The sequence below is a fragment of the Teleopsis dalmanni genome, chromosome 1, assembly GCF_002237135.1.
Source record: "Teleopsis dalmanni isolate 2A chromosome 1, ASM223713v2, whole genome shotgun sequence".
Taxonomy (NCBI): Eukaryota; Metazoa; Arthropoda; class Insecta; order Diptera; family Diopsidae; genus Teleopsis; species Teleopsis dalmanni.
Genome location: NC_051846.1, coordinates 200,798,996 through 200,815,360, shown reverse-complemented (window position 1 = coordinate 200,815,360; position 16,365 = coordinate 200,798,996). Strand labels below are relative to the sequence as shown.

General features: G+C 28.4%; 1 protein-coding gene across 1 annotated transcript in view; it reads right to left on the bottom strand.

The window, feature by feature from the left end:
• Nucleotides 1-2,151: 2,151 nt before the first annotated feature.
• The window catches only part of LOC119667054 (pleckstrin homology-like domain family B member 1), a 58,258-nt gene continuing 44,044 nt past the window's right edge, over nucleotides 2,152-16,365 (bottom strand). Inside the window, exons 3-9 of the mRNA XM_038076336.1 lie at nucleotides 13,136-13,250; nucleotides 10,412-12,381; nucleotides 10,148-10,347; nucleotides 8,072-9,033; nucleotides 7,900-8,005; nucleotides 2,655-2,847; nucleotides 2,152-2,331 (exon numbers count right to left, since the gene is read on the bottom strand). Coding sequence (XP_037932264.1) covers nucleotides 2,152-2,331; nucleotides 2,655-2,847; nucleotides 7,900-8,005; nucleotides 8,072-9,033; nucleotides 10,148-10,347; nucleotides 10,412-12,381; nucleotides 13,136-13,250 — 3,726 coding nt within the window. The remainder of the gene's footprint in view (nucleotides 2,332-2,654; nucleotides 2,848-7,899; nucleotides 8,006-8,071; nucleotides 9,034-10,147; nucleotides 10,348-10,411; nucleotides 12,382-13,135; nucleotides 13,251-16,365) is intronic.

Below are 16,365 nucleotides of genomic sequence, written 5' to 3'. Positions count from 1 at the left end.
ACTGGTTCAAAAAACTAATATCCAGTGCCGTAAGTCCTTACATTAAAAATAAAATATTCTCTTCGTAGGGCAACAACTAATATTAATAATGCTGTTATTGATAAGATTGCAAAAAAAAAAATTAACGAAGAATTAATAAAACTAAATTTAATTAAATTATCATCGTATTTTTATTTTTCACCGGAAAAATTATGAACCTATGTATTTAGTTCTACGGCCCTCCAATTTATTCAGTGATTTGTATTGACCCACCATCTGGTTTGAACTACCCTGCTTTAAAACATCTAAAATCTATTTTAAAATATTAACTCCAAAATAGGAAATCATTAAATTTTAATGGAACTTTAATGGAACTCTTAAATAATATTGAGAGATAATTCAATTGAAGTGAAGAGCAAAAATCTCTCAATCAATTAATATTTTTCTGATTTTTCTGAAGTATGACAAAAATATTATGAAAGGTTTTAAATGTTGTTATAATAAAAAAAGTCTGGTTTTTGTATTACAAACTATATATAAAATACTTTCACTAATTTATTTTAAAAAGTAGTGTGTCTCTATATATAATAATGTCTGACACTAATTTAGTTATACAGTTTATTTGGCATATCAAGGACATGCTATTTTTAACATCTACCACATTCCATAATTTCAAAATGTTGATATAGTCTATAACTCAATTTACTTTCATTAGGTCAAGATCAGGGAATATTTCACACCACAACTAAGCAATTAATTAATTTAATTATTTATACTTAGTTTGAATTTTAGTTTTGAAATATTAAGCAGATGCTTTTGTTTAGTTGATTTTACATTATTGAACTTATTTTTTTCATGCCCAATTATTTCGAGGAGTGCGCTACTATTATTTTTGGAAGAGAGCCAATGTTTGGATAATAATTTTATTGGAGGTGTTAAAAAAATTTTGATTTAAGCACATTTTAATGTGATATCTCTGTTTTTCTTTGTACCAAGCACTTATGCGTCAGTAGCGTATATTTAGCAGGTTAATACGTCGTATAAAAATCATAAAATCAATTTTCATATTTTTTATAATAAATTTATTCATTCATTATTCAAAATTAAGTTCAAATTGTGTTAACAATCATTAAATATTAAATAAACATAAAAATTGGAAAAAAAAAGATAGAAAAATATCTATTCAACATATTTTTAAAATTATTTTAATTGTTTTATTAGATGCGTTTTTTAATAAGAAAAAATATTGAAAATTAGTCTTGAAATATTTTAAAAAGTTAAAAATAAAAATTTATTTGAAAGAATTAATAAATATTGCAAAGAAATTGCTTGTGTACGTGATTAAATCAAAAGTTGAAACTTATAGCTAAAATATAATATACAGAATGTTGTTTCATTTTAAAGTTCTTCAACATCAATATTCCGAAAAATAAAAAAAAATAATAAGGGTATCCCTCCTACCTAATTTCAATTTCATCGAGTTAAACATTATGTAACTACTACAAAAAATTATTAATTAATTAAATTAAAAAATGCATTAATATAAATCACTGTGTTCAAAATGGTTGTATCATAAGTTATATATCAACTTTTAGTCCTTTAATAGCAATTTGATTTAATATCAATGGGTTTTTGTACTCAAATGAAACCAGAAAATAAGATGCTTCAAAGTAGAGTTTTAGGAATAATTTCAATCATTTTTGCAGAATATTTATTTTTTATAAAATTGTTTTTAATTTTCATATATATTATATATATATATTATTATCTCACAAATAATTTTTGATAAAGAATTATTTTTCTATCATGAACATCTTTAAACTTAATGTTATCGCTAACAAACCCTAATAACTTTGTAGTGTGTTTCAAAAAAAAATACCCTAAGATTTCAAGAACAACCAAGTCTACTTTAAACAATCACTTATCTATGCAGATGACCAAATGGTATTAAACTCTCTCATCAGAGATCCATTATAAAAGATTCACTGTTTAGGCTAATACGACAAGAACAGATAACTGTTAAAATAGATGACTTGATCTATTATAAAATTTATATTATTATTCTATAACAATAGAAATCACATACACTATTTTCTGAACATATAGATAGGCAGTAATGTTACTATAAGGTGGATTTATACATATCAACAATAGTTTTTCAAACTCTCATAACTACAATATAATAGCGCTATCCAGATTTTCTGGATACACTAATTGAACAACGAATTTAAGTGGAATAAGCTTTTTTTTCTCTAAGCTATAAACCGATGTACTTAACTTCTTGATATATCGAGGATTTAAACCAGAAAACTTTTTAGAATGATTACACAAACAACACATGCCATCTAGCACCTTTAAGTACATACATATATATAAATATATGCAATTATCGCATTGATAACATAAATGACGAGTAACCATCTGGCGCATCCACATGTTAAATAAAATAAAAATTTTCAACTATAAAGCCTGATATCTAGAAAACTATATTGATATATAACATAGTGAAAAAATTTGCTCAAGAGAACTCTCATATCCAGAACCACAGAAACGTCTGAATATGATGCATGAAACATCCTTCACCATAACAAACATTATATTTTTAAAGGTCTGCAGTAATACTTATCAAAAAACAAATTGACCTATGTATGTTTGTATGTATGACTAACACTCACCTGACTAGAATTTTCATCGTTGTTCTCTAGATTTTTTATATCTGCATTTTGTTGTTTTTTGTTTTCATAATTATTTTTTTGATTTATTTTATTCATTTGTGTCGAATTTTCTTTATCCGTTTTTAACTTTTGCAACTCCTGTTCCTGTGGGATTTGTGCTTGTGAGTTTGTTGTGGTACAATTATTGCTGCCACTGGAAAATAAATTAAAAATATTTAGATTTTCTATTTAATATAATAGTTTAAGTAAAAATAAATATGAAAATATATTAATTACAAAAAAAAAATCTTACCAACAAATTAGAGCATTTAATTTATCCATTTTTTCAAGTGACTTTCATTTAAAAAATGTTTATGAGTAATAATAAAAACTAAAACTTATTCATTTGAAGTTTCGACTGCATAATTGCAATATGTATACTATAGAAAAAAAACCGATATTTATGATAACTGTTCAACAAACACTTAAAAACAGCTATGAAATGATAAAACCAAGGTATTCTTAGTAGTGCCGATCTATTTAGAACAGCGAAAGCATTTGTGGCATGGCATACGACTCTAGGAACGCAATCAATTGATAAGAAGCTTATCTAAAAAATTTAAACAAAACAAAAAAAAACACTATAAAATTTCGGTACGCTGAAAAGCTTGCCGGAAAGGGGCGCTGATAAACAGCAAAAACACATACTAATTTCTAAATAAACAGAAATATATGAGCTCATACTCTTCCACTGACAAACGGTATAAATATTAAAAAAAAAAACAAAAAATTTAATAGTACAAATATTTAATGCAAAAAAAATTGTCTTTTTATGCAAATGAAAAGCACAAACACTTTTTTTATTTTTTAAACTTTAACTTTCACCGAAAATTTATATAAAATATTTTTTTTAATAAATTATGAATTAATTTTACAAAAAAATTTTCTCTATTTTAAATCACTTTAATATTATATATTTATTATTTTTTTATGCAAATAGAAACGCCAATTAATGTGTAATTTATTTTATCGATATATGTATGTATTTTGCACACATGCATTTATAAATAGTTTACGAAAATTTATTTTTAATTATTTAACAAATTAAAACTTTCGCGAATATTTTCGTCAATCCGCCCTATTTTTAGTAATCACATTTTGACATTCATTCAAACCTTATGAATGAATATAAGGTTTAGATTTTAAGTACGCGGAATTTTAATACATTTTTGAAGCAAAATATTCAGTACAGACTCTCGTCTCTGATGCCATTGCCATTTAAGTAACTTAGAACTTACAAACTGATTCATTCAAATCAGCACTTAAGCATTTTTACATTAAAGACAGTCGCGAGTGGCTTTTAAAAAATTCATTACGATACCGCGCGCGCTTCAGTCGCCGAACTTCACAAACGGGTAAATACAATTCCATATATCTCCATACTGCACCAGCTCAAGCACCAGCATACAATGACAAAATGCGGAGATCATCTCAGTGACAAAATAAGCATACAAATAAAATCCACTTTAATTTAATAATAAAAAAAAAAATACTAAAGCAATACATAACAAATATTTGAATTATAATGCAAATATCAGCATGAATACAAAATACCCGGTTAAAAAATGAACAGCGGAATGAAAATTATGTGATCCGAACGTATTCTTTCTTTCCTGCATATTGGCTCGTGAACCAGTTCTCATTATCTTTTTGATTTATAAAATAAATAATGAAATGTTTTGTTTATTCAACAATTATTGATGTCAACATATAAACAATAGAACAGTAGCGGATTTCTTTGATGCCAGCGAAAAGGGTCTAGGGCGCTAATTATAAAAATCTCATTTATACATATCAATGTTATAACAACGTTTAATTAATAGTTTAGAACACTACAGATATGTGATATTCCAAGCCAATTTTACCTATTTAACGAAAACTGTATTTCAAATATATGCACGACAATATAAAAATAATTTATATATAATTAAAAAATTATTTATTTAACGAAGACTGTTTATTTCAAAAACAAATCTTATGGAAACTGCATAACTTACTCGACATGTAATAGCTACAGATAGCAGACCGGCTGCCCTACTTAACACTATCTAATTTCAGAATAATCTCTAGTCGCACGGGGCGGTACGCAGATCTAAGATCAATCATCGAATTGAATTTGACACCCCCAGCTATCAAAGAGTAAAAATGTCCAGACGGACTAACTCGAAAAAGGCTCAACATGATTAACTATATATTAGTAAACTATATCTTAAATATTAGTATATACGTACATATTGATATATGAATCTACTACAAAGATATTACGGTTCTATAAACCAAATCATGTAGAAGTTTCATTAATTATCAATTGTTATACAATTAATAACATTATATATATTGTATATAATATATAATAATAATACAATTCAGAGTGACATTCCAAAATATCAAAATGAATTTACAACGAAAGACCTATTGAAAATTATCTAAGCTATCTATCTACCATAGGCCCTATCAGTTCACAGTTAACTTATGCTATAAATGAAGTATATACTGCAGAAAGTGAACTAGCGATAGGCTCCACCAACAATAGCATACCAACAAAATAAATTTACTTTTTTTATTCTCTTCATAACTGTAGGCAAATATTAAAGACAATGGTTTCAGGAGCGGCTCAGTCTAGGTTCCAGGCCTAGTCATATTTTCAAACGAACAAAAGTAACATAAAAAGTAACAAAAGTAACATAGAAATACTTCAAATATTATTAAAGTATTATAATAACAACAATAATAGAAACAATATTATAATTTTCCATCAGGCAATGAGGTGTGCTAGAGTGAAGAACAGTAGATACACAATTTTACTTAGTAACATTTTTCGTATACTAATCCCATTCGCAAAATGACTCAAAGCATTAAATTATTTAAGGATGTTTTTAAATAGTGCATTCAGGTTATAAAGGAAATATATACAACAGTTAGTGAACTAGCGATAGGTACCGATAATAACGTACAAACAAAACAAAAGAAAGTATATCTTTTTTTCTTTACGTAACTATAGATAAATGATAAAGATAATAGTTTCAGAAGCAGACTAAGCTATACTAACACTATTCGCAGAAGTTCTATAGTTCAATGCATTTGGATTGTATATGAAATTGGCTTAAATACACAAAAACTGCAATTCCACATTCTACGACGTTCATCTATATACATACAATGCTGAGTCCAATTGTTCTCATTTCCTGTTCCTCTACTTCTACACCTCTATGCATTCTTATTTTTTTTTTTTCGCTCATTATGTTCAAATCAACCACACAATACATCCACACTAATTATACCTAAGGTGCCAAGAATGGGTGTCATTTTTACTTGTTGGATTATTCAGAATTGACAATTATTATTCAGAATTGCATTACTACTTTTCATGATGTTGCCAATCGATTTGCCGTCTGTCTACGTACACAAAATTGTCCCTACTGTTATGTAGTTCCAGTCAATTAACTTAACTTTCTTCACTTCGATCCAGGATTGTTTTAATAATGTTCTGCATTTATATGACTTCTTTCCTTTTCGCCGTTGTTTTTTTCAAATTGGTTGTCCCGCCAAACTACAATCTACCACCCCATCTCACTTCATTTAATTATGTATAATCCATTCATATTCCTGCTTTACAGGTTTCTTACTTGGATTACAACAACAATACTCTTTATTCTATAGAATCAAATCGCATATGATTGATACAAATTGTCATTGCTAAGAAAGCTAATTTCATCCCGGCGAATTATATCAACAGAAGTTGATAAGTATTTTCTTATAATCCTTAATAGAAAAGTTTTTCCAAATAGATTTTTAAATAATTTATATGCCATTTTTTTGACTCCATCAATATGGAAACTTTTGAAATTAGACGTTCGCCTCGAAACTAACTCACTTCACAAATCAGTCAGAAATTGAATTTTGCTACTGAACTACATTTTATAATGAAAAGTATAATTTGCATACTTAATGATTGATTTGATATTAATTTGATGCGATCTTGATAATACTTATAATTAAGTCTTAATAGTTGAAGTGGATTTTTTAATGGCATAGCACAATGAAATGTCAATGATCTGACATTTTATACATATATACGGGTATATGTGTTAGTATTATTTACAAATTTATTACATAAACTTTTAGCATGTCTTGTTTATTTAATGAACTTGTTTAGTTTATTTCAGAAAAACAAATTAAAAAATTAGTTACATCAGAAGGTCTGTAGTTAGATTTGAATTACTAATGAGAATTGTAATATTTACTACTTGTATATAGAAATTGTTTATAAGCGCAATATTTTCAAATCAAGTAAATATTGTAATGTATGTAATGATTTAATATACATATTTATTTATTTAAATTTTTTTCAAATTAAAAACGCATTTATTCACAGCGACTAAGTAAGAGTTTCCTCTGATGTACGCATTTCATTTATTAGTTTTATCTGCCCTTCTGGTATCCCAAACAGATAAATTTTATCATTGTACATATAATAAAATTATGTAGGGAGAAATAGCCAACCATAAATAAGATCTGTATGTACATTATTTGTTGTATGTGCAATGCGAAACTTAATACGAGTGTCCACTAAAGAAGCTTACAGATAATGCACAACTAATTTAATTTAATGAATACTTTCAATTGTTGAGAGAGAGCAAATTGCTGGAGAATGTGTATATTAATTAAATAAAGGGTTAATGTACTTATAGCTATAATCAACAATTAAATAGAGATACTCGCATGTATATGCTTCAAGTTGAAGTTAACTGAAGTATACTGATAAAAAAAAAAAAAAAAAAAACACAAATCCAAACCCGATTGACGGCAAATGCCATAATCGTATAAGGATAAAATTAGATACTATGTAAATGAAGTTAGGTTTTTCTTATTAGTTTTCTTATAATTATTTATAATATTTATGTTTTATATATTATAAATTATTGAAAATGTTAATTTTGTAAATGTAAATATAACCTAAATTTAATAAAAAGAATACTACTACTACTAGTCTGATAAAAAATAAAAATATTTGAACTAAGCATTAAATTAAAAGTAATAACTTCACTAAAGAATTTACCCATGCAAATTATTTTTAATTTAAAACAGATTTAACAATTCTAAGAATAGTAATCTTTTTATACTAACTATTATTACAACTAATTAAATGTTGTACCAACTCATACAATAATTTGACTTAATAGACAATTATTTAAGTAATACTTACTCTACGCTATTATTCAGCATCGATAGATATTGTGCACGTGCTTCATCATGGCTCTTTTTCTTTAAGTCATTCATTTTCTGTCGTTCATGTTCAATGACATGTGGACCTGAAAATAAAATACATAAATTAAGTAATTATTTTAAAATTCATACTATATAATTGCGTTCATTACCTTGTTGTGCCAAAAGCAGTTGACGATTTCTCTCAATTTCTTTGATGCTATCGAATATTTTTGTACTTGCACCTTTTGTTGATATGGGTGCATCCAGTGTTACTTTACAAATTCGATCAATATCATCTTGCGATGGTACACGTTTCTCTAAAGGATTGACTTCAAAATCATCGCTACCAAGTGAAAGATTAAATTTAACTCGTTCATTTTGTGCAACATCTTCATTTTCACTCATATTCTGCTTTATACGCAGCAATGGATCATTTGGCAAACGTGGTGATTTCGGTGGCTTATCACTTGTATTTTTCAATTCATTCTCAGTTATATCAATGATTTTTAGTTGTGTGCGCTTAGGTGTACTCGTAGCATTTGCACATGGTAATTCAATTCTATTGTTATAAAACATATTTTCATTAACACTCTTGGACATAATGTCTTCTGTAGTTCTTTTTGGACACAATAGTTCTGCTGAACCAAATAAAGACTGTGACATAACACCAGTTACCAGATTACTTTGCAATGGTGGCGATATTGTGGATGAGGACAGTTTGTCATCGATATTTTCATCATCATCTGAAGAATTTGGTTGTATTTGTCCAGTTATGTCGCAGATACTATTATCAATAGATTTCAGTTGCTCTTGATAAAGTTTTAGTTCATTAAGTATAGTAATTAATTTACTATTTAATGCTTTAGCATCTGTGGAAGCATAGTTTTGTGTTGTCAAATTCTGTTTCTCTAGTTGTTTTAATTCGATGCATTTTTCTTCAATTTTAGTGGATAAGCCTTTTTCTTCAGCATTTAATTCTTCTCGATAAGCATGCCATTCTGATTCTTCCTCCAGATATTGAAATTCTAAGTCTTCAAACGTTTTACGATCATTTTCTAGTGATTCACAAACATTATGAATCTCTTCTTTTAGACATTCATTATTAGGCTTTTGTTTCAACATTGCTTTCAATCTAAAAAATAATAATAAAAGTATTATGTAGTTTTTCTATTGTAAATAATTTTAAATAGTTAGAATATTTCAGTAAGAAAGTTATTAGTACAGATAAATTATTAATGGTACTATACTGCTTTGAAAGAAGATCCATTTCATGAACAATATCTACTAATAATACTATAACTTGAACACGTACATTTTTAAAATACTTGATTCTTGATAGTTTATTTTATATATTAGTAAAAAAATCAATATATAATACATACAACAGCATCTAATAATAATAATTTTTCAAAAAGTCTTTGGATATAAATAAATCCATTTAATATTTAATCAAGTTTACATTAATTTGTTTTGTTTTTACACAGTGACTAAATCTATGTTCCGGAGACATTGTTTTTCTTGTTGTTGTTGTTATTATTATTATTATTGTAAACAAAGATGATCTATAGAACAAGACACATGAATAGATAATAAGACGAACACATGGTTTGAAAAAGTAGGCAGCAAAAGTAAGAGGGTTTGTGAGAGATAGGAGATGGATACAGGTGTGGGTGAGTGTTGATTGATACCAGTATTGATTGAAGTGCAGGAACCTATCAATTTTAATGTAATGAAGCCATAAATCAATATGGTTCAAATTAATTAATTAATTAAAGGAAAAAAGGAGTCTTTCATACCAAGCAATTTTAGACGTAGGCCTATTACGAACTTTCTTACTATGTAAAAACGTGCTCTTGAACAAGACACTGCTTTAGTATCCAAGTATTATTCATCTCTCCATTTCGAACTTCGTCATCCTTATAAATATATGGTACAATGTTTTAGATAAACAACAACATGGATTCATTTTATTTTTAAATTAAGAATATAAAAACTAATTCAACATTTAATGTGAAAATCTTCATCAATTAATCTGAATTATCAGTTGTTAAATTCAACTAGCAATAATTTATATTTATAAATATTGCAATTAAATTATCAGGTATAAATTAAAATTGTTTAGGTATTAATAAAACAATTATCAGTATTCAATTCAAAGTTCAACTTTCATAAAAAAATTAGAGTAACGTACATTACTTAATAAATTATTATAATATTTTAGCTTTTTAAATAAACATCTATCTTACTTTTTAACTTGATCCTGCTTCATTTCAATTGATTGTTTTAGTTTCGCTTGTTGGTTCTCCTCCATAACGCGAGTTGCATTACGTTGCGCTTCCAAACGATATATTTTATTCTGCAATAATTTTAACTGGTTTTCTAACTCACTGACAGATACACCAACCGCACTAAGTTCTGCAGATACTAGAGCTTTTTCCATATCCAACTATAAATAAGGGTTCAATATTAATTTATTTAATGTTTAAAAATATCTCAGTTATTTTACAAACCTCTCTAAGCACCTCATCTTCTTGCTTTTGTAAATCAGATACTTTATTTTTCATGTCTTGAATTCGCATCAAAATATCTTTGCGGGCTTCCTTTAGTTGATCTAGATCCGCATTTTCTAAAATTTTAATACAATCCTTGACTTGTGTGCTATTAATGGTTGTTGTCTTTGTCGCTTCAATATTTTGTAAACTCTTCACACTATCCGAGTTCCCTCTGGATAATGTTCTAGGCGCCGGTGCGGGCTTTCTGCTTAATTTTGGCGAGTTTTGTAACGAATGGGATTGTTGAATATTCAGTGTCAGATTATTAATATTTTTATTTATACGCTTAGCTGGTGTTTGATCTGCAGAAGAATAAGCTTTTGAATTGCTACCAGGCTGATAACGACTACTCTCTGCAATGGCTTGCATTTCTAACTTTAATTTTTCTTCAAATGTTTTTATAAGTTGTTCATACTCATTTTGATTGGAGAGTTTAGCTTGCGTTGGTTGAGCGATGGGTTGACTAAAAAGATTACCGAATGAAACCTCCTTTTTAGGAGACATACAAGTGGTACGTATTTTAGTACGTGGACTTTGTGGTACATATTTGCCTATGACTACATTTTCGTAGCCAGTTTTTGGTGAATGTGAACCAACTAATTGTCCGCTTATTTCTACACGATTTTGACCGACGAGACGCACATTTTCATAACCAGATGAAGCTGATATTGTACCATTATAAGTTTTAGTATTTAGATTGGTATTATTTGTGGTGAGAGTTTGTTCATTATGAAAAGGGGACTTCTTTTCACGTGGTAGTGAACCATTTGTTTTGATACGATTTTGTACTATCGGTGATGAAGTAATGCTATTACAACTTTGATTTTGACGATCTGTGTATTCGGTGCATATTTTAAGCATATCTTCTAGACATTCGCTATCAGATTTGCTAAAATTCCGCTTTTGTTCTATTGATTGACTGAGGTTTGAGGTGTAAGCTGATGCAGATTCACTTGAAATTTTATGCATAGGCGAGGAATTTGTGGAACCATTATTGATTTCAGTATTCACACCGGTCATAGGATATATTTGTAATCCACCATAAGTTCCTGGTTTAGGATACCGATCGTATGCTGTGACATTATGATGATTGCTTACATAAGAGTTATTGCGCGGTGGTGTTGCATTATTAATTTTAGTCAGATATTCAGAACTACCTCTATTGTTTTGTATATTTAAATTTGTGTTTTGTATGTAATTTGAGGTGCTTGGAATGTTCACATAATTACCGCTGCCATTTTGATTACTTGCATTTATTTTAATATTATTAGCTTGATTTTTCAAATTATTATTGATGTTTTTATCATTGCGATGATTTTCGGCTAAATTTTTAGCAAAACTGGCATATTTTTGACCAAGAACATCTTTCGCAGGCATATTTACTGTAACTAAATCGGCAGTAAATACTTTCGGACAATGTAATCCATTAATGTCGATGGGTCCCATATTATTATAGGCTTTACTTGACGTCTTAGTGGCTTCCTTACTAATTGACATGCTCATTTGTGCATAATTCGTGGGATTAATATTCGTTTCGTAAAATGATTCGATGTGCATCGATTGTCGATGTTCATTCGGAACACCATTCGAGCCTATACTCTTAGCAGAATTACGTTGCGGCACTTGCGTAAAGTCGATTTGTGGCATTGAGATTCTTTCGTTAGAACCCATTGCAGAACGCATCATCTGCGCTTCGGCGGGATTGTTAAAACGTAAATAATTCGAATTGCCAATTGTAATCATGGCACCCTGCGTCAAATTCGCCTCATGCGTAATTTTTGTGTTATCAATAAGTATGCGGGCATCTTTTTCTGGAACTATAGTTACTTCATTCTCTTCGCTGCGATAGATTGTGCAATGAGTTGAACGTACACCACTTCCATTCAGTGATATATTGCATGCGGTAGAGGAACCTATTGTTGTATCACCTAAATTATATTAGAAAGACCATTAAATTAATTATAATTATATAATGATGCGTTATTAGTTTAAAATTTAAATGATCACTTTTCATATTTTGAAAATATATATAAAAAATATTCTTATCTGCTCACGTTTTTTAGAAAAAGAATTTGTCTTGTCTATTCGAATTTCTGCAAACAAATGAAAACTGATTCTGTCGAGTTTGTAAAAAATCGTATAAAGGCTCTTTGATAGAAAGAAATGAAGTCATTTGAAACATTCTTTCTGGAAACGTATGACTACTAATGTATAAATGTGAGTATATGTGATTCCACAAAAAGCAATGTCACAAAAGTACTTCATTCTGAGTAAAGCGAATGATGATGAGCATACGAAGCATGAGTAAATAAAATATTGCCAGAAAGAAAATCATTGGTACGTTAAAGCACAGTTGTCTGTGATTAAAGCTTAATACTTTAGGTACCCCAAAAAAATATACATATATGAAATTACTTTGCTTATCTGTGTTTTGATTTCATTTTTCACTTTTAACATTTTTCGTTATATTAAAATGTGTACTCAAATTTGAACTAAGTAGTTCATATACTTTATCAGTTTATAAATGACCTTGCGCGATTATGTTTTTTATGTTTTTCATTTATTTTTTTAAATTTGTAATATGGGTGCATTATTTTTCGTCCCTAATTTCATTTTAAAATACAATTTTAGTGAAATATTTGCACGAACATCAAAAGATTGATATCGCAAAATTCTTCTTACCTATTGGTATATAATGAATCGTTACACCAGTGCTTAAACGACCACCGCCTAAGCTGACCAAGTGCGGATCATTAGCTGCAACACGCAAAGATGGGTCCTTCTTTGTCAACGACATCTGTAAAAATCAAAAGACAAATTTTTTTATTAAATATGCAATAATAATTAATATAATTTAACTTTATTCTAAAAAGTTATTAACCTCATTTACTAATTATAATATACAATATAAATTGTATTAGTCAATTTTAAGATATCTTCTAATTCTAAAACATATTGTGGGTATTCACGATCTTAAGTATTGAGCTCAGTAACACTATAAAGAGCCAACAACAAAATACATATACTCGAAATGTAACCAGGCTTGTTAAGCAAGGGAACACTCCTATTAAATAAATTTTTTTATATACTGATATATTGATGATAGAATCTCTATTTTGCTAGCATGTTCGTTGTAGGATAACATCTTCATCCTTTATAGTCTAAATTGCATTCAGACATTAAGCATTCTGTTGAAAGATAAATTAGAATAAAAAGCAGACGCTCAACGCAGACAGGTTTAGATATGGTATTTATCAGGTTAGATAACATTAGAGTGGCAACCTTATACACAAAACCTTATTCAAGTGCACAAAAATGCCCCGTTGCGATAACACAGATGAGACACTGTCCGTACGTTAAACCAGAAGAATCACAGAAGTCCTCAATACGAACGACTGTTCTATGCAATTAGAAGGGAACCAACCTAACAAGTCTATGACTGTATCACTAATTTTTAAAAAAAAAGGTGGTCCCTTTGAAATTTTTTCTAGCTGACACATTAGGTGTAGTACAGTTTCCTCCTCATCCGTAGAGTTGCAAACACGACAAAAAACGTCGTATCCATACAAGTACAGCTTCCTTATCCACAGAGTTATAAACCCGAGAAAAAACGTCGTAACCATACAAGTACAGCTTGAATTCAACTTCGCTTAAGTGTTGGTGGATTAAAAGCACAGAAATAGATGGAACACTTTATAAGTTACTCAAATTAATATACATATAACAATTTCACATATAAGTTAATTTATAAAGAAATCCCATCATAATCGAATAAAAGTTTATATGACAATATTAAAGCTTTGTATATTAAAATTCATTTCAATAATTGAAAAATAATATATAATCAAAACGTTTGTATATAGATACTATACAATACCACTTCATTGCATTGCATTGATACCAAAATATTTGTACAAATTTATCTTTTATTTTTTGGTAAACAACGAAAAAAATGTTGGCTACTGCATGCAGTCCAATCAGTCCAAAAAAAAAATAAGTTTTTGATGCTTGTCACTTGGCAACATTTTTGTGTTTTTCTTTGGAAAATATTTTCACAATAAATATATTCATATATGTATGTATAATATAGATATATTGAACTCACTTTATTAGCTGAAGATATTTATATGCAATGTGCCTAAAAACGGTTTAGGCAATTTTCAATTTTCAATTTCACTTTGACTTATTGCACAATTCCATACGGAATTGCTGGAAGTTACGTGATTCAATGCGAATATCGCTACTATACGTATACCTCGTTAATGGGAAATAACTAATTTATATTGAGCTTAAACGTTGCGTCTGACTGTTAACATTTTCTTGGTTTTATTTTTTTAATACTTTCCATTAATACAGAAAAACAAAACTGCCTGTAGACTTAACGCTTCGCTGACTACTTTTTTCAAACTATTCCCGACAAACTTCAAAACTAAAATAAATTAGTAGCAAATGTCGAGAACGAATAGAACTCAGTCATATGCGTCGTGCAAGCTGGGAATGAGTTACAGTCAGCTGATTTTTAGCATCTTAAGTAGTTTTTGTTCTGCACGAAGGGTCGATACAGCTACACAACCAGAAAAACTTCAAAAAATTTCAGTAACAAGCAAATAAAGGTAAAGATACGTTATAATAAAGAAATGAGAAGAAAACTCATATTTCAGGATGCAACATAATAATTACAAAAAGAAAACAAAAATATGACCAGTCACATAGACTTGGGTATTACTTAAAAATTATATATAATAATATATATAGAATAATATATAATATATTATTTTAATATAATATTATTACTTGTAGTCTCAAAAATAATTATTTACGAATAATTATTATTATTATTATTGTTAGGGGATGTAGCACTGCGACCTTCGGGTCTATTGTGCCCCCTTCTGGAGTAGGTCTTAGACCTACTCTTAGAGTAGACCTTCTTAGAGTAGGTCTTTAAGCCCTGTTGCGTCAATAAAAAGTAGTATAGAACCTACTTTACAGAGTTTTATTGCCTCTTTCGTAAGAATATACATTCCTAGGACTCTATTTCGTATGTGCATTAGCGCAGGGCATTCTAACAGCACATGTGTGGCCAACTCCTCATTCTCTTCACAGAATCTACAGTTTACATCCGTAAATATACCCAGTTTTCTTACGAATAATTAAATACCAGAATTATTTCCAAGACCACTGATGATGGGTATTTGGCAATACTCGACACAGCTGTATGGTCAGCGTAAAATTCAATTAATTAAAATAATATAAAAAAATAAAATTTTTGTTGTTGTAGTTCACTACTATTCGAAAAAACCTCTTAATAATATTATTATTATTATATTATAAACATCCATAACTTTACAACTATAGATTATATAAACTATATAGTATATAAGTATTCAATTTTCATAGTAATAATATATTTTTAGAGAAAGTGAGTACTTTCATTGCTACTGCTGAAGTAGGTATATAAATCAAGTCAAATCATTAATCACATTTCAAGCATGTGATAATAGAAGACACGATACATGCGCCTAATGGGAAATACAATGTCAGACCAAAACCCGGCAAAGCGTAATTGCTACTTTAGTAAGTATTGCTTTAATATTACTTGACTTTTAAAAACTAAAATTCATTTCTTTAGTAATATAAAAATAAAAATTGTGTATATTTTTATTGAAATTTTTATAATATTGAAATTAATTTTATTTATTAATTTCAAAATTCATTGAGAACTTAAAGGGTTCCATACTTGTTCATTTACAGTAAAGTCTTTTTACTGGAATTTACCTATATATTTTTTTTTCTACTCAATATTTTATATATATTACGGTTAATAGTAAGCAAAAACATTTTTATTTTTTTGTTTCATTTTTGACTGTGATTTTAAATCATTTATTTGAGTTTATATTACAGCTTATATACTT